This window comes from Aphelocoma coerulescens, chromosome 8 (assembly GCF_041296385.1).
Source record: "Aphelocoma coerulescens isolate FSJ_1873_10779 chromosome 8, UR_Acoe_1.0, whole genome shotgun sequence".
NCBI classification, from domain to species: domain Eukaryota; kingdom Metazoa; phylum Chordata; class Aves; order Passeriformes; family Corvidae; genus Aphelocoma; species Aphelocoma coerulescens.
This window is the reverse complement of record NC_091022.1, coordinates 4,525,118-4,547,750: the sequence shown is the minus strand read 5'-3', so window position 1 is coordinate 4,547,750 and position 22,633 is coordinate 4,525,118. Positions and strand designations below refer to the sequence as shown.

Sequence of the window (22,633 nt, the reverse complement as noted above, 5' to 3'; positions counted from 1 at the left end):
TTTGAGTTCCTAGTCCAGTTTATTTTGGAAAATACTTGTCTCGTTGTTTCTAATCTAAAAATAAAAACAAACCCAAAAGTTGCTGAAAGAGCAAAAAGGGTCACTCAAACAGAGTTATTAAAGCACTTGGCTTTGTTTAATACAGTTAATCAGGTGGTATAATTTCTAAGAAATGACAACTCAGTAATTACATTACCTCCTCCTTTTTGTTCTCCAGATTACATTTGAGCTCCAGGATTTCATTGCCTTTCTCCCTGGCAGTATGGAGCAGTTCATCTGTTTTGGCTTTCAGCTCAGCATTCAGCCACGTGTTCTGGTTCTGCAGCAGCTCTTTTTCTTGCTCCAGCCTTTTCTCCCGGTACTGAAAAGAGAATTGCACAGTGTGATTGTAGTGGTTCCATGGAAAATAAAGGAGCCAGTTAAACTACTCTGATTAGAGGAGGAGTAGCAAAATGTACTGTAATTTGGTAATTACAGGCAATGCTCCTTATCACACTGGCAGTAAGTAACAACTATCAAGCAACAAGAAATTCCTGCCATTTGAGTTAGTTTCCTCAAAGTTTACATTAGCTGGGAACATGAACTAGATTAGAAGCCTTTTAGAGGAAATTAGTTATGATATTGACGTTTTTGTCCCTTCCTCCTCTCTTTATGGAGTTTATTCTGCCCACAGAGTAATGGTACAAGTTCACAGCTAAATATTTTTCTCCTTTGTACCTCCCTTCAGGGACCTGGAGTCCTTCCTAGAAGGAAGGAGCAGCCACCACTGCCACCAAGGAGGCCTGGATATGCTTGCCCAGCCTGATACCCCATATCTTCTAGGAATACAGATCTCACTTCCAGTCACAGCCACCAATTTTATAATAAAAGAACCTGCTATAAATAACAGCTGCTCACTTGACCTACTTTCTAAGGAATTACAACAAAATGATGATTACATCACACACAAACAATGCAGAACACACACTGAGCTTATAAAGCCCTACTCACCTTCATGGAAACATCTGATGTTTGAAGCTCATCTAACTTCAGCTGAAGTTTTGCTTTTTCTGTGTTTGCCTCTGTGAGCTTTTCATTTAAGCGTTTAACATCCTCTGGAGGAGGGAAATCAGTGTTAGAAAAAGCTGTTGCATAACAGCTTTAATTACTAAATTGTAAAGAATGACAACAGGCAAGATACTTTGTCTGTAATTGTATGTTGGGCACTAAGGTACTGTATAAGGCACGTTTTCAAACAGAAAAAAACAAGCACCAAACTGCTGTTTTTCTGCAATTACTGTGTTATTTCCTGCCTTGTTTCCTTCCCTCTAAACAATTTCCTGCTAAACCAGTATTTGGTGCTGCAGGTACAAACTGCATGTTCCATTCAATTCAGTTGTTCCAGCAGGTTTTATTTGGTATTTATTGACTGTGTTCCTGGCTGTACCATTTAAATGTTCAACTTCCTGAGATCGCCTTTCAGTTGTTCGGACCAAGTCTCTCTTCTCAGCTTCCAGTTCTTCCTTCTCTCGACTTAACTGGCTCTGAAAAAGATTGCAGAAGGGCAACAAAGAAATGTGATCAGCTCTGTGGAACAGTTTATAGCCACTACTTACGCTCAGAATCACAAAGCAGCGAGCTAAACCTCAGTGAGTTATCCCAGCCAACTGAACACTGGGATAAGAGGCTTAGAGTGGGCAGACAAATCACAATGGAATTGTTCAAAACTGCATTTCAATTTAATATTCTTGGAAGGACAATTGTGATAGTCAAGAATTTACTGAAGCAGTTTTATTTGGTTAAATAAAAGGGGTAACAGAGTAAACAAGGAATGAACACGTGCATCAATATAAAAATCAAAACAAAGGCAATAATCTTGGATCATTTACAGGCTGCACTGTCTCTGCCCTCAAGGTATCACTGCAAAGCACCTCAGTCAGGCTCAGATAAGCTGCCCTGGGGAAACATCAGATCCATCTTATCATTGTGGAAAAATCAATCCAATAAACTTGTGTTATTTAGCTTCCTGCTCCAAAATTACTGTTCTGCTAGATCAGTCAGCTCAAGTGACTCATCCTGCAACCCAGTGACTTTTGGACATAACACAAGGAAAACTGTGCCAGAGTGTGGGAAAGGATGGAGGAAAACAGAATGCTTGTTTATACCTTTGTCTGAATTTTGGGGGTTTGGTTTAAAGTCACTTCACAACAGGTTTCAGCTGGAATGGAACAATCCATCCAAACTGAAACAAGAGCACCTGCTCACCTGTCATTCACTTTGCTAAAACACCACCTTTTACTTAAAAACTTCTTGCACACATGCCCCATGGACATGTAAATATCTCCATGAGCTCGTACTGGTACTGATCTTGATTCTTCATTGGGAACTGAGTGCATTCTGTGCTGCAAAGGGCCAGGGGAGCCATAGGATTTCAGTTCCTGGCCACGTCCCGGCAGTACCTGAACGGCTGCGTTCTGGTCCTGGGCAGCCTCGAGCTCCTTGTTCTTCTCGTTGAGTACCTTCAGCTGCTCATCTGGGGGGGAAGGAACAGCAGTGAGGGATCTCCACTATAACGTGACAGAAGTCACTCTCCAAATGCAACAGAGTCAAAATTTCCCTGACAAACATTTTTAACAAAAGAGAGAGAAAAATTCCAGACCTCACTCTGGATTGACCAGGGGTACTGAGGCAGACTAAGGCAATCCTTAGAGCAGAAGCACCTTTTGTGAGGATCCATACATAGCCCACTGTACTGTTACTACACAGTAGTAACAGTAAAGTAAACAGCTTCTTTTCCATGAGAACAAAAGACTCCATTAAAAAAGGCCGACTTGAACACACCACCAAAACACACCTCTACAAATGCAGCTGACAGAGAGATTTTCAGCTCCTGCGTAAAACCTGAAGCAGTTCACACAACACTGGACTGAAGGGTGAATATGCTACACAACACCTACGAACGTTACACAGTTACACTTACGAAGCTTTTTAAGCTCCTCCCGCAGAGTTTGACATTCCTGGGTCTCGTTCACAAGTCTTTCCTGACTCTGAGCCAGTCGCTTTTCCACTTCAAAGTACTGTTGCTCTGCAAAATAACAGTCATCTCAGTTTCACTTAATCAACATTTTTTCTTTCTCACCTTTACCAAGGATCATTTTAAAGAAAATATCTAAAAACACTAAGACTGTAATAAAATTTGAAGAAGAAGGAAAAAAAAAACCTGAGCATTTTTGAAGACAAAAACCTTTATTTCCACATTGAATGGATGTTGTTTAAAATACTTTGCTAGCATGACAAGTGGTATGTTTCCAGAAACCGTGATATGTTTCAACCTGGTCTAGTGGAAGGTGTCGCCACCCATGGCAGGGGTTGGAATGAGATGGGCTTTAAGGTCCCTTCCAAGCCAAATCATTCCATGACTCTGTGAAATGATCCATCAAATAAGAGCCTAATTAACCTAAATAGCTCTTTAACATTTTTGATGTAACCAGAGACATTGTATCAGCCCAATTCTGCAGCGTGGGCTCATCAGCTTGAAACTTCTTTTACCTCTGGAGTATTTCTATAGACATACAATAAAATCCACAAAACCCCAGGTATCAAGGGATTTGATCTGGGGAAACTTTTCATGAAGACTTCTTAAAATTAATTCTTGGGCTCTATTTCCTTAGCAGTGAAAAAAAAAAAAAAAAGATCTGAATTTTGGTGATCTGAAACAGTAACTGTGTCATGGAGCTTCAGTGTAAAATACTCAATAAAAGCAGAACTAAGCCCACTCCTAGGCAGGACAGGTTTCTAAGGAAGTACTGACGGATGTTTGTTTATCTTTTCCTTCCTCTCATACTTTACAATTCCAAATAATGCTGCACCTCCTGCCACACACGGAAGAATGGACCTGGAAGAGAGTAACCTGCTAAAATCTGTGGGTTACCTTAATTTACAGTACATTTTATTAATGCATTTACAAAGATTCCTACCATGAAAGAGATTGAAAAGCTGAAAGGTAGAAGTGAAGTTTACATTAGAAGAGTCTCACATTCCCAGCAAATTAACTCATGTTCACAACCCCATACTCGTCTCCTGCTCTCTGCTGCTATTACTGTTCTGTGATCAACTAACTCATCTCCAAATCAATATAAAAATATTGATTCCATCAGGATCATTTAACAGAATGGAATTTAACAGTGAAGTATAAACCTAAGGCTGTTTGAGAACAGGCTGAGTGAACAACGCTGCATTTCTCAGCTCCTCAACGAGGACCAGAGCAGACTGAAGCACAGAACTGTTTAGGTTGGAAGAGACACCTAATATCAGAGTCCAACCACTTTCCAGCACTGCCAAGGCCACCACTGACCCATGTCCCCAAGGGCCACATCTACACAGCTTTAAAATTCCTCCAGGCATGGGAACTCCACCACTGCCCTGGGCAGCTCTCCCTGGCCTGGACAGCCCCTTCAGTCAAGGAACTCTCCCAATGTCCAACCTGAACCTCCCCTGCTGCAACTTGATGCCGTTCCCTCTCCTCCTGTCCCTGTTCCCTGCGAGCAGAGTCCGACCCCCCCCCGGCTGCCCCCTCCTGTCAGGGAGTTGTGCAGAGCCACAAGGTCCCCCTGAGCCTCCTTTGCTCCAGGCTGAGCCCCTTTTCCAGCTCCCTCAGCTGCTCCTCATCAGATCTGCGCATATCAATGGTAGTTGAAAACCTGACGAAAAGCTGTTCTGTAAGCCCTCTTCGAACGCAGTTTTAACCCTAAACGTCCATTAACAAGAGAAAGAAACAACAACAACAAAAAGACTCCAGGAGCCAAAGCGAGAGACAAACACCGATCAGGTCCCACTGCAGGCCCCTTCCCAGCCCCCTCCCGGCCTCACAGCCCCAGGACATCCCCCGAGAGCCTCTGGAAGACAACACCGCGCTCCGTGCTCTGCCCGCGCTGCCTCCCCTGAGCTCAGGGACCGCGGCCGCTCCGCGGGCCCGCCGCCCGCACTCACCGCTATCCACCTTGAAGCGCTCATGGCGAGCCCGCAGCCCGTCGATCTCGCCCTGCTGGTCGCCCAGGAAGCGCTCTAGCTTGCCCTGCACGGCGCGGGGCAGCTTAGCGAGCTCGGCCCGCTCCAGGAGCTGCTGCAGCACGGCCGCCATCGCTCCGCCACAGCACCGCCCGCCGCCAGGCGCGCTTCCGCTTCCGGCCCGGCCGCGGCGCCCGCCATCATGGGTGTGGCGGCAGCGCCGCGTTATCGCCACAGCCGCTACAGCCAGGATAGGAGACAACACAGATTCGTCTCTGTGACGGATACGGAGCTGTCTGTGCTTCTAAGGTGTCCCGTGTGCCCGGGAGGTGCGGGAGAAGCGCGGCCGCTTCCGCCACTCCCAGCATGGCGGTACGAGGGCTCGGCGCTCCCTCTGCGCGCCCTTTTCCCGCGCTCCGCTCGGCATTGGCGTGAGTCATCTCCCTGCGACGCAGCGCTTACCGATGACGTAAACCAGCCACCTCAGTGCTTGGCTGAGGCAGCGGCGGCTGGCGAAGTTGAGGATGCGGAGGTGCTGATCCCTGGGGTCGGGAGGTGCTGAATCCAGGGATGTGCAGGTGCTGAACCCTGGTGGTCCGGAGGTGCTGCGCTCTGGGGTCTGGAGGTGCTGAATCCAGGGATGTGCAGGTGCTGAACCCTGGTGGTCCGGAGGTGCTGATCCCTGGGGTCTGGAGGTGCTGAATCCAGGGTTGTGCAGGTGCTGATCCCTGGGGTCCGGAGGTGCTGATCCCTGGGGTCCGGAGGTGCTGATCCCTGGGATCTGGAGGTGCTGAGCCCCGGTGTGGGGACTCGGCTGTGGGGGCATGAGTTGAGGTGGATGAGCACCTTCGCTTGTGGAGGCTCAGGATGCCCTTTGCTTCCTCACCCTGTGCTCTTGGGCTTCAGCTTTTTAATGCTTAATTCTTTGGAAGACCTCTCCAGGTGTGAAGGGTTTTTCAGACCAGCCTTACAGGGAAGGGAGGGGAGTCTGTGAAAGCCCCCATGCCCTGGGTTCTAGGGGGGAGCTGCAGAGGTGGCTCATTGGAATGTCCACAGATGCTGTGCTTTGAGTACTTGGGAATTGGAATGAAGGTGGTGTAGGACACGTTCAAGGACACATGTGGAATTTAGCAAGTCCCTGTGTGAATGGAAAAGTGCATCCTTTAAAAATATAATGCAGCAAGATACTGTTTCTTGAAGGCATTCCAAAATTCAAATCATGTGTTCAGTTTTGGGCTCCTCATGACAAGAAAGACATGGAGGGGCTGGAGCGTGTCCAGGAAAGGGAAGAGAGCTGGGGAAGGGGCCAGGGCCCCAGGAGCAGCTGAGGGAGCTGGGGAAGGGGCTCAGCCTGGAGCAAAGGAGGCTCAGGGGGACCTTGTGGCTCTGCACAACTCCCTGACAGGAGGGGGCAGCCGGGGGGGGGTCGGGTTCTGCTCGCAGGGAACAGGGACAGGAGGAGAGGGAACGGCATCAAGTTGCAGCAGGGGAGGTTCAGGTTGGACATTGGGAGAGTTCCTTGACTGAAGGGGCTGTCCAGGCCAGGGAGAGCTGCCCAGGGCAGTGGTGGAGTTCCCATGCCTGGAGGAATTTTAAAGCTGTGTAGATGTGGCCCTTGGGGACATGGGTCAGTGGTGGCCTTGAGGGAATGGTTGGACTCGATGACCTTACAGGGATTTTTCAATCCAAACGATTCTAAAGGATCTTTGTGAGACTTGTTCTCCTGTACCCATTGCAGTGTATGTACCTTTTTTCACTTTATGCATTGTGTGTTTTGTAGGTTGGAACTACAACACCTCACTTAAACCTGGAGCCATGGGTAGAACTTACCTTGTTGAGGAAGGTATTGGGCAGTACCTGACAGAGCTCAGCACAAAGGTGAAGCCATATGTCACTGGCCTGTTGATAGGGCAGGTAAGTGTGGAATTGTCCTTCCATTCATTCTTGTGAATTGGAGAAACCCCTGTTCACCAGTTTCAAGGTGTGTTTGCTTCTGCTGATGTTTTGGCAAGTGTTCCCCACAACGGGACTATGTCATTCGGGCTGTGCGAACCCCTCCGAAGGAGCAGCAGCAGGAGGAGAGCATGGGCCCTCCCAAGCTGGCATCCCTGGATGAGGAGTGGATCACCACACACGCCAGTCAGGTGAGAGCTCACCCTGGGAGGTGACAGAGGGGTGGGAGGAACAAGAGGGAAATAAGACGGACCCAAAGTATCTCAGCACTTTTGTCATCTCAAGCCCTTTTCTCCAAGTGAGAGAGCCTTCCTAACCATGCTGGGCACAGATGTTTAAAACCAGAAACCCCCGTATTGTTTTCAGGTTTTTTGATGAAAGGACACTTGATATTGCTGAAGGGAGAACACTTGCAGGATGTACTCCTGCATGCAGAGAGTCCTATAAGTGAAAACCAGTCTCCCTTAGTTAATTTCTGCTTTTGGTGCGGACTTGTCTCACCAGTGGTTTTTGATATCTCAGGTTACATGGTTGTTAGATTGCTAATTCCTATTAATAAATGTTCATTTTCGTTTCCAAGGTGTCCAGAATGCTCCCTGGAGGGTTGCTGGTTCTTGGTGTTTTTATGGTTGCAACTCCAGAGCTGGCAAAAGACGGTCAAGATGCTTTGCGCAAGGTGAGCGGAGTTCTTACTGGAAGGACAGCAGCATCTTCAGCTGTGTGTCTGAGGAATTTCTTGTCATTGACTTGACTAAAATACAGTTGTTTTGTTGTTTTATTTCACAAATGTTGTGCTTTGATGTGTGGGTTTGAGACTGAAACCTCTGAAATCTCTGTCCTGTGGGACACTATTTGTTAACCTCCTGTTTGTTACTGCAATAGTAAATCTGAATTTCTATTTACTGTGTTTATCTGTATTTACTGAATGTGGACAGTCTGGTTTAGGAAAGCATCTTGAAGGTTTATATTAAATCCTTGTGGCACAGGTGCTAGTGATGTTAACATGTTAGCTTTCCTTGTCTGAATGAATCACTCATTTTAGAGGTGTTTACAGTAGTGAAAGATCTATAATTCTGATTCCTTTAAAAGAAACATCTTGTCTAGAACTTGTGCATTTGACTCAGGAGTGTGGGATTAAATTTAAAACATACTCAGAACTATCTGATAGACTTAAAATGCATTTTTGTTACATTATTGGGGTATCTACTGCCATATTTAGTTTCTGTTGTGAAGATGTATGTTCATTTTATCATTTTTCTAACATAATCGTGGCGAGTGATTTAAGCATGAGCAGGTTTGGCACCCTGAGATCCAACAGTCAATTTTGGCAGTTCAGTGTAATTGCATCTCAGTTGTGCTTAATGAAACTGGCAGCTGGCTGAAAGAGGTGTCCAGGTGATCAGTGATTACTGAATTAAAAATTGGGTTTGTTTTTTGTTTATATAATTAGTAGCTATTTTGCACAGCTTTCCTGACCCAGCTGATAGGCATAAAACTGTAATATGTCTGTGAGGACAAAAGCATACGGGTTGGAGATGCGAGTGTGTGCTGCTTGCTTTGGTTTATAAGGGAGCTAAGTTAGGATTTCACAGGCCTCTTTCACTTTGGGGAAAGTGACTCTGAATCTCTCTTGAATGTTCTTTTAATGTGACATTTTGGTGATGTGTAAGCTGTGTTTCCTTCTTATACATAATTTTCATATCACTTGGACTTAAAACTTTAGTACAAGACTGTTCTCCAGGAATTATAGTGCATATTTTTGTGGGAAAAATCCATAATATTTTTCTTGGTCTTTAGCTAATCTTCTCAGTGGAAAAGTCCTTGAGTAAAAGAAGGCTTTGGAAACTTGCTGAGGAGGAGGTCTCAGACAGAGCAGCTCTTCAAATCTGTTCTGCTACAAAAAAGTATCCTTTATGAGCAAGGTTTATTGACTGCGGCTGCTACCCCAACCTCTTTTATCCAGTTATTGCTGAATAAATGAGAATTAGGGAGGAGGAGACTGTTTAAGTTCAGCTAGACATGGCTAAGTTGAAATAATGAAGTTTTCTGATTAGCCATGGTTAAGACTATTGACCCTCTTGTCCTTACAAAATTTCCATCATTTCTTACGAGGTCTGTCTGTGTGAGGGCATCAAATGACACCTTTCCCAGTCAGTCTTGATTTGCATAAATTGAAAAAAACCCATCTAAATTACTGTTTGGCTTCTTGAATTGCTGTTACCAACGGTGCTTCCATGGAGTGGGGGGAGCAGCAGGCCTGTGGGATCACTACTAGAGCTGCAGCAGAATGCAGGAGCTGTTGGTAATGACATAATACAAGGAGAGAAAGCAAGGATTTTTCTCTGAGAGGAGAGAAAGATGAGGACAAATTACAGATTGGTGCCTTGGTGCTTCTCCTGTCAATATATGTTGATCTTAGTTTGTTTGTAAGAGATGCACAGCATCACTGGGGTAGCTGGAGATTATGGGAAAATGTTTTCCCCACCTTTTTTTATGCTGATGAAAGGTGAGAGCTTGCTCCAGAGCATAAATTAGCTCAGCAAGGAAGTTTAGTAGAGGGCAAAGTTAATTGGGAATTGTTCTTAGTTGTTCCCTTGCTTTTCACTGGATCTTTTTCTTTAAGTAGCACAGAGTAGTTTGCCGAACCTACGATGTGCAAGACCCAAAGGTAAGCTCATCCTGCTGTGCCACACGCAGCTTTTAATGCATGGCAAGTAATGCTAAAACCCAAAAGAGCCTCAATACAGTGCTTTGGATGGATGCTTTATGGCTTTGTTCTTCCTGCTCTCAGAGTTCAGCTAAGCCGGCGGACTGGAAATACCAGAGTGCTCTGACTGCTTCCTGGTTAGCTTTGGGCTGCACAGTAAATGTGAACATCCACATTCCACTTCTTGCTACTTCCCCCAACCACGACCTGGAGAAGAATACCAAGGTAACTCACTGCCTGCACCAGTTCCTACACACCAGTAATGACACTCATTTCTCTGCTGAAAATTAAGTAAGAGAGAGAGAGTTGAACAGTGCAGGAGAGGAGTAGGACTAATCAGTGGGGAATGTTTAGCAATTATTCCTCTTTTAGATGTAACTCTTCTGCTGTGCTCAGTGAGAAGTTTCCTTTGTTCAAAATTATGTAATAATTGTCATGAGTATCCCAGGTAACATCTCTGGTGCCTCACCTAGTGAAAGGTTACACCCAATCAGAGTAGGGCTATGGGATGCTTTTGCTGTGAGTTGACTTTCAATGGGCTGCAACCGTCTCTACAACCCCCAAATCCCTGAGGTGGCACTTCAGTATTCTGCAATGCTTGTCTCTTAATTTGTTCTGAACGTGATCCATTTAAGGTTTACCTTTGGAAAAACATAGGTTATTCAGAGACTTTAAAACTCTCCCAGAGTAACTATTAAAACACATTATTTCTATAATTTTCAGCATGTTACTGTCCAACCCATTAGTGAAATTCTTTCCTCTTTCTTGTGATTTTTTTTGTTTTCACTTATTTTAAAGAATGGGTTAAACCGATGGTCAAAACAGATAGAAGACAGTGTTTTTCTGATCAATGGCCAGGTTAAAGATGAGGATACAGAACTGCTGGAAGGGCAGGTGAGTACCAAACAGCGAGGAATTGAGCTCTAATAGATGTATGGTTGGAACCTCTGTGTGACAAAGCATTGACTGAGATATCTCCTGTGCAGTATTTATTGATCTGATTGGCTGTTCCAGGTAACCAATACACAGAACTGCTCCTGTTCTCAGCTCCATTCCTGGAGATTGCCTCTCCCTCCTCGGGCAGTGTGAATGCAGTAATTATGCGTGAAGAGACTGAAATGTTTCTATTACAGAGCACAAGTGAGGTGTGAATGTGGGTGATGACATCTCAGAGATCTATGTCTGTCACCTCGTTTGGCTGATGCATTCATCTCTTCTTTTAGTTTTGTAGTTCGATTCTTGTGGCTGGTTTCTAAGTGCTATTTTTCTCTCTTAAAGTCTATAAACTAGGGTACACTCTATGCCATAGTGAGGAGACTGCCTCAGGGACTTTTCCTTTCCTGTTTCATGACACAAAGAATTTTTTTTCCCCTCAGAAAAAGCTAAGAGGAAATACTCAGCCCGGCACTCAGTTTTCTGATGTCAAGGTTCTGACACAGCTGGTAAGTTTTTAGTGGTTTGCAAAGTATAAGCTTGCCTTTATATTATAAAATAGAGTAAAAGATAAAATACCAAGGTTCTGAATTATTGTCTAGAAATCCTGCTCACTTATTCCTAAGACCTTTTTTTCCTACCCATATTGAATGTGGAACTGATTGTTGACAGATCTGCATATTTTGTGCCTTTAGAAATTCTTGTGTTGTCCATGAATTGCATAGTATAGCTGAAATACTGGAAAACAGGTTATGGAAAAGAAGGCCTGTGACTAATTCCTTTGGTGGTAGGATACCTGTAGATACCTGTGCACATTGATTTCAAGTGACTTTGCATCTGAAGTTCAGAGGCACCCCCACAGTTCAGTTGACAGCTTGCCCTGACTAACTTGGACATTCACTTGGATGCTTTTGTCAGAAGCTCAGCTGCCAGCTCTGGATTAAAGCACAGATCCCGTGAGCTGAATCATCATCTGGAACTGCTGGATCTATGTCAGGAGTTTCCTCTCTACCAGAGCTGTGAAAAACCATGAATTTGGTGCCCCAGTCTAGGTCCTGAAGTCCAAATGTGTCCAGGCATTGTTTCATAGCCTTCTATGTTTTGTCAGGTAGTTCCTGGTTTCTCAAAGTTATGTTCAGGAAAACTTGAAATGTATCCAGTGCCATTTTAAAGACTCCATGAGTATCTTAGCTTCTTTTATTGTTACTGTGTTGTTACTGTCTATCGTACTGAGGTTAATTGCTGCAGGGAGAGGAAAACTTTTTGGCAGAAGTGGTTTGTGCAGTTGGTGTGGAAGTCGTGCATCTCCCTGTTTCCAGGTGTTGTCCTGGAGTGTTTCATGCCACACTCATTGTTGTGCTATTTAGGGAGAGCATTTCTAGGCAACTGTTTGATGCAGCTCTCAGTGTGACCACGTGTATAATTTAGTACTGACTGATGGGATGACTCCCAGCACACCGTGGGTTACACTGATTATAGTAAACATGAAAGCTTCATTGTTTAAAAAATGCTGAGAAGGATTTATCAGTTGCAATACTGTTATTTGCCACAAGCCTGGAAAGTTTTAAAATCTCACAGACACAAGTGTTTGAAACACCTGGAGAGATAAACGCATTTTCCATAATGGAGAAGAGATTTTCAGTCTTACCTAACTGAAAGAATAACTAAAATAAAATTAGTTATACGTGCTGAGGGAAGCAGGTTATGTGTAAACACCTGCTGTTAATTTGTTGATTCTGGTTTTAGTGACTCTGCTGCAAGTGCCTGGGCCTGAAATAAAAGTGGCTGTGTTTGTTCCTCAGTGCCAGGGCGCGAGCGCCAGGTCCACGGCGACGGTGCAGGTGTGCAGCGGCTCCATCAACCTCCGGGGAGCTGTCAAGTGCAGGGCCTACGTCCATAACAACAAGCCCAAGGTTAAAGAAGCCATTCAGGTACTGAGCAGGGTCTTAGTCCATCAGAAGCATTCTTCTGAAATACATGGGACTTGCCATACTGGTTTTTCTTTGCCAGAATGGTCTAAACTGGGATGAAAATGTTGGACAGGGGGCTTATTTTAGAAACCATCCATGTGGGGTCAGTTAGTTTTTCTCTTCTAGACAATATGTGTGCTGTGGGTAAGGCAGGGCTCTGGGGAATCTTTGCACAAACTGTCAAAGGGATTAAGCTTTGAAGAATTCTCTTAAAATTAAGAAAAAGTTGCAGACTATATTTTTACATTTGTTGAGGTAAGATTGAGATTTACTTGCTGAATGATTTATTTTTTTGCCCTTACTGAGTCAATGCATTGTGATTATTTTTTTTTGGTTTTACTGATAAATAGCTAGATTATGTCAGTTCTTATCCTAACAATCCTAAAACTTTCCTCAGCTTTTCATTTTTGTTCTGTGGTTTTCCTCCTCGATGCCAATTCTTTGCTGTTAGCTTCTATTTATTTATAAATTATTATTTATTAATTTGAAAATTCACACTAATTTTTATTTTCTGGGAAAAAACTGTTTTTTCATCATGGGTTAAACATATGGGGCTTCTTTGGTTATTCCTTCCTGGTTAAAAGCTTTGCAAATGGCTTTGATATTCCTGATGATTTCATTGTGTCCTTGCAGGCTTTGAAAAGAGACATAATAAACACATTGAATGACCGGTGTGAAATACTGTTTGAAGATCTGATTTTAAATGAAGGACCTCAGAAAAAAAGTAAGAAATTAAAAAAAAAAAAATCACCAGCTTCTATTTGCAGTGAATTTTGGTGGTTGTAGAAAATTCTGTTACAGTGAAGTTCCAGTCTGGTTAGAGCAGAGTAAAAAGTGAAAGGTATAATTGCTGCTTGTCAACCTTGACTTAAATCTGGAAATTTTTTGTCAAGTTTGTGTCCTTTGGCATCACAGCTTTCACACCAAGTTTGTGTTCAGTTCCTGTGACCACAAAATGCAATTCCAGCTTCTTCCTCACTCATGAGAAATTTTGTGATTTTTTAAAAAACTTCTGTAGTTGAAATTCTTGTCTCTGAAGTTCCAGCTGTACCTTGTACTCTTTACATTTTTATTTTTATTCTTTAAATCCATCTATAGTGTTCCTATTAATATTGAAGTCTGTTAAAACTTGGTAGAGACCAGATCTCTGAGCTCGTGCTGGGGACTCTTTAAACTTAATTCAGTGCAGTGGTGTCGTTGTCTTGTTGTTGTGTTTGAACCAAAAAGGAGTTAATTGACAAATCAATGGGAATATCTTCGGTAGGGAGAGCATTTTCCATTGCACGTAGTTCTGAGTCCCCTCTCTAGGTGGCACCCGAACTTCGCGGCTCTGAGTGTGACACCTCTGCAATCCTTTGTGCTGGTGAAATCCTGCTCCTCGGGGAGCTCTTACCTGCAGGCTCTCCCAGAGCCTTCCTGCAAGTCATTCCAAAGAGGAGAAAAGCTCCTATTAGCTTTATGGTCTGCTTTGGAACTGCCTTGGGTATTTCTGGAGAGATTAATAATGTAAGGACATCAATCCATATAATAGCAGCCAACTCAACCAGGCATGTCTGAAAGCAGGGTTTTTACACAGAGACCTTGAGCTCTTCTTTGGCAATGACTTTATCTTAGGCTCAGAGATTATGGAGGAATCTTATCATAACTGTCAAGGCTTTTATTGGGATGGTATTTCTCCCTCTTGCCTTTCAGATTTTGAGAGGGAATATCATATCTTGCCTCAGAGACTGTTTGTCCCAGTTGCTGGATCCAGTGTGATGCTCAGTGATTATAAGTTCGGTGATGAGGCTGCTGGAGAAATCCAGGAACGTTTTGTGGAGATGTTGGATCAGCCTGTGCAAGCTGAAGAAATCCACATAGCTGAGGACATTAGCACAGGTAAATATCTGAGAACCAGGGCAAGCTGGGTAAGGGGCTAGGAAAATGCTGACTAATGGCATAGGCCAGTTTTATCCAGATATGGACATGCCTAAAGTCAACTTATTTCACGTCCAACTCTGAGGATTTATAGCAATTCACTACAGCTTGAATATGTTGTGGGAAAACATCAAGTTTCTTGCAGTTTGTGTTTCTTGGAACAGACTTCTCTTTCTTCGCTCAGATATTTTGGTTTTTCAGTGCAGCCATGGCTGCATCCTGTGAATTGCAGTAGAAACATGAAGAGATGGTTAAACGAGGTTTCTGTGTGCCATTCTGCTCATGAATTAAGAGGGGATCCTTTATTGACAAATAAACTCTTAAAACACCCTGTGAAGCTTTATTTTTCACATGAAGATATATATATTTACACTTTCAGTAGTTCATCTTTTTAGTGTTAAGTAGTTTTGAGGCGAGTTAGAATAAGGTGAGTGATTTAGTCAAATCTACAGGTTTTTCACTACAGAATTAAAAACTTCAAAAATTCCACTAGCAAAACATGCATGTAGTCTAATTTGTCTTTCAGGAAGCTTTCATGCTAAACCTGATGTTTTAAAAAACACCGAATACCTTTCTTTATTCTGAGTGTTTTAATTTATGTACCAAATGCAGTGCCCAAACCTGAAGATCTGTGGTTCACCCAGAATAAAAACAAAATTGAGAGCACTTTTCATTTTCGACTGAATGTCTTACAAGTTTATGGTCTGATTATGAGACTGCTATATTCCTTTTAATGCAGATATTTTGCTATAATCTAGTTACTGGGTTCCTCTTTCTGAATATTTCTGGTTTATATCATTCCCTGTTGGGTTTTTTTCCCTTGCAATGTTGATTTCAATGTAGACGTCAAATATGACATTGAAATGCATCTAATAACATTTCCTGTGGTCTTATGGAAGAGATTTTACTCCCCTTTTTTTTTCCCCCATCAACATGCATATGAGCTGCAGGTTCCAGTTTTATAATTTAAATGAGTAAAAAATCCAACACTAATTCTCAGCTAAGAACTATGAACACTTTTGGATGTTGGTATTTAGGGACATAAACTGGGCAATGTAACCATGACTTGCTGTGCAGGGTGAACTGTGAGTATTCTCCTTGACCTACTTGTTTGCTTGGAGGGGGTTTTGAGTTTCCTTCAGAGCTAACCATTAATTCTTGTCTTTCTAAATGAATCAGTTCCCCCCCAGGCTTTAACTAGACCTGTTAGCTATGAACTGACTCATCATCTTGACGAGTAAGAGATGTACAGAAACCTCAAGGAAAACAGGAAAGCCAATAAAAATCTCTCTGGTATTACTAGAGTAACTTTAATACTCTTAAAACTAATTACTACTGAGCTTTAAGGAATCTGTGTAGCTTAGAGAAGCAAGTAAGTATTGTTGTAGCAGTGGAGAGAGATGTGGGAGGAGAGAGGTGATGATTCAGTTCAGCTTTATTGCTTGTGTAAGGCTGTGTGAGCTGCAGATAGGAAGGAAACACCTTTCCACTAACAGCAGGGCATTCCCAAAGATTAATGCCAATAATAGGTGTGACATGATGGCCACAAAATGAGCTTGGGTGTTCTTGTACCCAGCTGCTTGTAGAGTTAACTGGGGGGGAAAGGGGGGGGGGCTATAGTCCTTTTTTTTGTTGTTGTTCTTTAAAGAAAAGCAAATTAAAGTAGGTTTGTATTTTCATTAAAAAAAAAACCAAACCCACAAATTAAAGTAAGTGCATAGAAGAAGAGAGGGAAAAACATTCAAGGGGATTTTGGTAAAGCCTGGCCTTGTCCTGGTGACCACCATAAAGTTTGTCCATGGAATTGGCTCTGTTAATAGCAGTGATATCAATAATGTTATCAGCACAGCACCGTTCATTCTGATAATTAGTGTTGAGGCATGAGGCACCTGTGGTTTATTAAAATCACAAGTTATTTATACTCTTTTATCACACCAGGAAGGTCATTTTAGAAAGAGTCCTGTTAAATGCATACAAAGTGTTCTGCATTCTAAAAAAACCAAAAAACCATTAATTATGGAATTTGATTTTTATTGTTGCTTTGGTAGGAAATGTCTAAGTATTGCTGTAAATGTGTTTTTATGTTACAATGGGAGTTTATGGTTTCCCTTGTACAAAGGCTTTTCCAGTGCATCATATTGACATGGGAAGCATGTGTTGTTTCTCTAAGCTTAGCTCTAACTTTGTTAATAGTAGTCAATATTCAGTAATAGGTTTGTAAGGAATTTTGTCATCAGCGTTTCTGTTTGTGTCACAGTTCCTGTGGTCTGAGGCCCCTACCTCGAATTAACTGGAAATGCTTTTCATACTGAGGTTCTGGGGAAAGTTTGCTGATAAAAAGAATTCTCTAAAATTCAAGAACACAAGCAGGCTTTTGAAATAATTTGGGGTTTTGTTGCTCTTTAAAATATGCACTTTAGAAGAAGAGGATCTAATCAGTATAGGTAAAAGATTTATTTCTTAAGCAGCTTTTAGTCAAAATGGGAAATTTTGAGGTCAGTTTCATGTGTTTACTGAACTTGGGCTTTCCTAGTGTCTCCTGCAGTTTTAGTCTCTTGACTCCTTGTACACCTCACCAGTGGGGGCACCATGGGGTCATGCTTTAAAATTGCTGTATGGAAAATAGAAAGTAAACCCCGAGCTATTTATAAGTGAAAGCCTTAAATAGCTCTAACACTGTGATTTCAAGGTATTTAGTGCTCTAATACAGGCATCTGAAAGCTCTGCATTTCGGATTGGCTTTACTAAATCCCTGCTCCTCCTCAGTGCAGGGGGTGGGCTGTTAAATACCCTGAGTGGATAGACAGAAATAAGACTTCAGCAGTGGTAATCACTTCCCCATCTTGGTTAGGAAACTGAAGAATTAAGGATTCATATAATTGGTACTAGAAAACATCTGCTATGAAAACTCTTTAGTGCTACAGCTGCTTCACATGCAAATCTTCCAGAATGTGATGGCATAAAGGCCTGTGATAACTAAATAGCTCAAGGGTGGTTCTTTTTTCTTTTTCCCTTTGTCTTTTTACCTTTTTCCCACCTGAACAAGTGAGGAATGTGCAGCTGCCTTGATGTGCAGCTTCTTTGATGTGCAGCTTCCAAAGGTCCTGTCAGCACAGGGAGGCACAAAGAAACCTCAAGTTAGAGGGCACAGACCATCCTACCTGCTCATCGAATGTACAGCAGAAAGGAACCTGCTGGAGCTAGACTTCAGAGGTGGCTCAAGAAATGCAGGCAGATTATCCCAAAGTGGGATGTTTTAAGAAGTTCAAAACTCTGGACAGAACTTCTCTTACTGTACTAGTTAAGATACTTACTGAAAACCTATATTGCAACAATTAATAATACCTCTACTCTAGCTGAAGACTTCTACTCACATTTTAGGCAGCTGAGGGGGTGTTTTTCTTGGCACAGGGAAAATAATGATCTAGCTATGGCCTCGTTGAGGACCAGTGGGATTCAGGGATATTTGATACTTTCTCTTCGAAAAACACACTTTGCACTGCAATGTTATCTTGATTTTACGTGTATGTGCTGCTTGCGGAGAGATCTCCAAGCAATGTTTTGCTTAATATATGCATATGTATAGATGTCTGTATATCTATGTAACTCACTGTCCTGTTGAGTTTCATATCAGACAGTGATTTCTCTGCTGCAGTACATCCTATAGCAATTCGGTGGGTTTAGGAATAAAAAAACCTGAAGACAAGTTGTAAAAGCCTAGTTTGGGTGGTTTTGCGTAACAGATGTTGTGCAAGTTTGACTTAAGGAGATTTTGAAGACAATCATCCACATGACTCATGTTAGATGAGACAACCTTTCTGATCATGTCTAAATTATCCATTTCCACCACAGCTAATGATAGAGAAAGTACTTTATGAATTATTTGCGTATGAATCACCCAAAGGATGTGCCTTATTACTCAAGTATGTAATTTGTGATTTATTGCTGATGGACAACGCCGCTGTGGAAATGGAGATCTGTTTTTATTCAGATCAGTGTCCCATGGCCTTCTAAACCTGATATCTGGTGCTGCTGGGGGTTTCCTTGTTTCCTGAACAGTCTGTTAGGCTCATTCTCTTATCTGAGCCTGCCCGTCCCATTCTTGCCAGACACATCCAGCTCCCACTGCCATGACAAACACTGTCTCTTACCCTTTGCTCGTGCAGAAGGTGCCTGTGGTCGTAGCTACTGAATTGCAATCCAAACTTCTGGCAAGTGAAGTCTTAGCAAACTTGTGGAAATGGGAATGCTGCAAATTGAAGGCCATTGGCCCACCACCATCAAGCAGCCTTATCACTGAGGGGTGTATGGCATACTCCATGCTGGCTCTGTGTGGCTCAAACAAGTTGGGCTGGAGGACTGGAGGTTAATCCCCTTCTTTGTCTCCTGCCCCTCTAACAGGCTGGATATAGCCAAGGGATTAGGGAGATCTTTGCAAAGGAAATAGATACAGGTTTGAATCCCATCCGCCTGGAAATAGACTTAAGCTCTCTCACATCCTGGCTGGGCAGACTAAGGATTTAGTAATTCTTCCAAAGAGGAATGAGTCCTCCATGCCTGCTGTGAAAGGGTATTTTTAGGGGATCTTCAAAAAGAAATTTCTGTGGTTGGAAAAAATGTGTTTCTGGATGTTGGGTAGGGAAGTGCTGGCTGGCTCATCCTCTCATGGCAGTGGGATTTGCATGTACCCTGAACTTGGGACAGATGGCTCTGAAGGGAACCTTTGATCTTGGAAGGTGCTTACTGGTACATTTTGGTGATTCCCTCTCAGGGTAGTCAAATTCTCCCCAGGCTATGCAAAGAGGGTTGGGAGTGTTTCTATGGAAGCAGGGTGTGGAAAATGAGTTTTGGAAGAGGAACTCCTCCTGAAATGTATTTCGTCTCTTTAAGTTTTACCGTTCCAGCCATACAGCATAGTTTAGTGATGTGCTGTTGTACCACTTCTACTGCAATAAACTGTTTTTTCTACTATAAATACACTTTATAAAGTTGATGGGAAGTTCTTGGCCTTTTGCATTAATTCACTGTAAAACACAACTGCTAATTTCCCATCTTTCCTTGATTTCCATGCAGTTGATATTTGTCCAGTGACTGATAGCCCGAGTGACACGCAACAGGCACAGCTGACAAAAGCAACGTTGCTGTTGAAGCTCCAACAAAATATGGGTATGTTCCTTCCCAGATGTTTGCTATGGCACTCCAGAACCTGCAGTGGGCCCTTTCAGGACTGTTAACTCCCACAGCAATGCTAAGCCACAGAACTCTCCATTGCAGCTTCTCCATGGTGCTGCCTCATCCTGCTCTCAGAGATGTGTCTGCACTTAGTACAGCTCTCTGTGCTGTGGGTCTGCTTGTATTGAAATACTTCCACTTTAGTCAACAAAGCAGTAACTTCTGGTTTCTATTAATTATTAGAATATGGTAACTGGAAGATTAAATAGGAGCAGTAAATATGTGTTTGTTTTGAATGTAAAAATGTTTTCCCTTAAATCATCACTGGGGTGTTTTGGGGTTTTCTGTGTGTCTCCTCAGCTGCATCAGTAATGAGCATGCTAAGACAAGTAGTTTTTGGGGTAGCTCTTTTTGTTTCTCCTTGTGCTCATTCCCCCTGACCCACCCTCCCCTCCCTGACTGCTGCTGCCTGTGCTGCCCTTCCCTCACTGCCTTTGTTCCCTCTGGATTTAGGGCTGGTTGTGCTGCCCTTCCCTCACTGCCTGTGTTCCCTCTGGATTTAGGGCTGGTTGTGCTGCCCTTCCCTCACTGCCTGTGTTCCCTCTGGATTTAGGGCTGGTTGTGTTGCTCTTCCCTCACTGCCTGTGTTCCCTCTGGATTTAGGGCTGGTTGTGTTGCTCTTCCCTCACTGCCTGTGTTCCCTCTGGATTTAGGGCTGGTTGTGCTGCCCTTCCCTCACTGCCTGTGTTCCCTCTGGATTTAGGGCTGGTCGTGGCAGCCGCTGTCGCAGTCCTGGCGTCGATCTTCTCCTTCAACTACTTCAGTGATTGATCTCCAGTGATTAAACTCCAGCCACCACAGCTCCTAGGAAGTGTTGGCCACTCACAAGATGGAAACAGCTGGGGTTAATATATTAGTAATTAAGAATTGTTGCCTAAATCTCACCAGGTAGATGTGCAATATAAACTGTAATGGTAGGTTCAGTTACCTTGTTCCATCATGCACTTCCTAGATCAAGTAGAATTATGCACTTACAGAATCAAGTAGAGGGCGAATCAGGTTTACAAGAAACTGACTCTGTCGCTCTGTATAAAAGAATGGTAATATTATTTTCTAGAGAGATCCCTTAAACAAACACAGAACCTTCATTTTCTTCCTCCTGGCTCCTTTAATGCAAAATGCTGCTCCTGGTGTTTCTCAGGGTATTGGTAAAACCTGCATAATGACCTGGTATGACAATTCCTGCTTTAAGGGTTCCTTTGCTAAGAGAAATCTTATTTTATTACAGTTAATTGGGGGAATATTAGTTTTAGTGAAGCCAGCATTTCACCATATGTGTTGTTTTAGATAATACTGGCTAACTAGCATAAAATGCAAATGAATAGTTTCTAGAAGTTTCAAGACTAGACCAAGACAGCCTGTAAATAGCTTGGTTCAGGACTGGAGAACTCAGAAATCAATGAAATGCATAGCATTGCTGAGCTGTGTGTATGCTGCTGGCTTTTATTCAGTGCCTCCTGATGAGGATTTCTCTGTCCAGCTCCAATACAATCATTGTTATCTTGGAATTTTAACTATTTCAGCAACAGTTACACCTAGGCAAGGTCTTGTGGGTTATCTTGTAGATACAGGCAAATTGTCAAAATTACTGCTAATCAGGATTTTTAGGCTATAAACAGAGAGCTTTCTGTGATGAGAGAGTCTCCTGGGGATGTTGGCCAGTTACGTGTTTACTTGACATGAGGAAGGTGGCAGGAGGGAATGAATTCTAGTAAGGTTAATAAAGATAACTTGTATATGAAATGTGATGTTTACTTGGACCTGAACTACAACAGAAAAGAATTAAAGGCATTTTAATACCATTGCAAATTTTTTTTTTGTTTGAAGGCAGTGGAACGCAAAGAAAAAAATAAACCCTTTGAATCTAAAGCATAATCAAGTATGTACTGGGATACCTTTATTAAAGGCAACTCTGAGAAAGGTGTCTTGACTGCTGTTGCCTCACCTGTGTATTCTGTTTTTACGTGTTTGGAAAAAACAACTGCTTTTAGTATTGTAAGTATATTTTGAAACGCAATGTTGACCTTCTGTGCTCAGCGTTGCTCAACTGGGGCCTTCTGGAGCAAGGTGAGTGTTGTAATGGAGGCACTGGGTTCAGCTGGGTTCAGCTGTGGGTTTTATAATTGCTTTTTATTCTGTGCCAGTGAGTGGAATCAATAGGCAGGAATCAGGAGGTGGGATGACATCCAGGGGAGGCTGAGGGTTATCCAGAAAATGGGAGTAATTTTGTAACATGCTTCAGAATATGGTTGGTTTAAAAATTGCTCTGCTACAGCCTCTGTTAGAGGGAGGAACAAGGATGTAATTAGGAGAAAGGAGCTGTCTTTTGTCTTTTTTTTTAAGGAGAATAGGGTGTGCTTTTGGAGGTAAAATACAAAATGATTATTCTTTAGTGGCCTGTAACACAAAACTCAGCCACAGAAGTGAGGTACAGCATCTCTGACACCAGAGAAGAAAACTGTCCTGAAACACTTCCTATAGTTATTCTTGTTTAGTACTCGTGGTGTCAAAAATAGAGCTTGTTGGAATGTATTATTCCATGGATCCCCTTGCAAAGAACTCTGTTTTTCTTCCCCTCTGCAAGCTTATGCAGTGCTTAGTAAATGATCCTTTTCTTTGTGGTGATGGTCAAATTAATCCTTCAGTTTGTAAGTAACTAGGTATCAAGGATCTGTGGAAGTCTGATTTTCCAATTTGGGCTCTGGTGGAGATTTCAGGTGTGATGTAGGAGACTGTTGACATTTGTGCAATAAGAAATTAATCAACCGTGTCAAAGAAAAAATGAGTAATTTGACTTGTACCTGCAGATTGAGCCTTCCAGTCATCCTGGCGTGAGGAAATAGTGGATGTAGAAGAAAGCAGGTTCTTACTTGTCTAAGAATTACAGGACTAACCAAGAGGGGATTTCGTTGTCCCATCCTTTCTTGTACCATTT

The 22,633-nt window shown here is 42.8% G+C and overlaps 2 protein-coding genes across 10 annotated transcripts in view; one reads left to right on the top strand and one right to left on the bottom strand.

The window, feature by feature from the left end:
* The window catches only part of TPR (translocated promoter region, nuclear basket protein), a 34,254-nt gene extending 29,133 nt beyond the window's left edge, over positions 1–5,121 (bottom strand). For all 5 annotated transcript variants that reach the window (XM_069022448.1, XM_069022451.1, XM_069022452.1 and 2 more), the window contains exons 1-6: positions 4,969–5,121; positions 2,960–3,064; positions 2,439–2,512; positions 1,427–1,523; positions 991–1,094; positions 197–361 (exon numbers count right to left, since the gene is read on the bottom strand). In XM_069022448.1, coding sequence (XP_068878549.1) covers positions 197–361; positions 991–1,094; positions 1,427–1,523; positions 2,439–2,512; positions 2,960–3,064; positions 4,969–5,119 — 696 coding nt within the window. In that variant the 5' untranslated portion in view covers positions 5,120–5,121. The remainder of the gene's footprint in view (positions 1–196; positions 362–990; positions 1,095–1,426; positions 1,524–2,438; positions 2,513–2,959; positions 3,065–4,968) is intronic.
* A 310-nt stretch (positions 5,122–5,431) lies between these two features.
* Positions 5,432–21,628, top strand: ODR4 (odr-4 GPCR localization factor homolog). 5 transcript variants are annotated; one of them, XM_069023061.1, is made up of 14 exons: positions 5,432–5,518; positions 6,767–6,900; positions 6,999–7,130; positions 7,520–7,615; positions 8,737–8,843; positions 9,571–9,607; positions 9,731–9,871; positions 10,445–10,540; positions 11,023–11,088; positions 12,382–12,510; positions 13,183–13,273; positions 14,242–14,427; positions 19,540–19,632; positions 20,402–21,628. In XM_069023061.1, the coding sequence occupies exons 2-14, from the start codon at positions 6,802–6,804 to the stop codon at positions 20,467–20,469; spliced, it is 1,341 nt and encodes a 446-aa protein (XP_068879162.1). In that variant the 5' UTR covers positions 5,432–5,518; positions 6,767–6,801; the 3' UTR covers positions 20,470–21,628. The 5 variants fall into 5 exon arrangements, with proteins under 5 accessions (XP_068879162.1, XP_068879160.1, XP_068879161.1 ...); XM_069023059.1 differs by having other exon boundaries at positions 5,436–5,704; XM_069023060.1 differs by having other exon boundaries at positions 5,437–5,564.
* Positions 21,629–22,633: the final 1,005 nt, after the last annotated feature.

Excerpts from the sequence above, each read along its gene's own strand:
- ODR4 (XM_069023061.1), top strand. The coding sequence starts at position 6,802 with ATGGGTAGAACTTACCTTGTTGAGGAAGGTATTGGGCAGTACCTGACA. Across the intron at positions 7,131-7,519 it reads TCACCACACACGCCAGTCAG|GTGTCCAGAATGCTCCCTGG; the intron begins GTGAGAGCTCAC and ends TTCGTTTCCAAG. Across the intron at positions 12,511-13,182 it reads AGGTTAAAGAAGCCATTCAG|GCTTTGAAAAGAGACATAAT; the intron begins GTACTGAGCAGG and ends GTGTCCTTGCAG.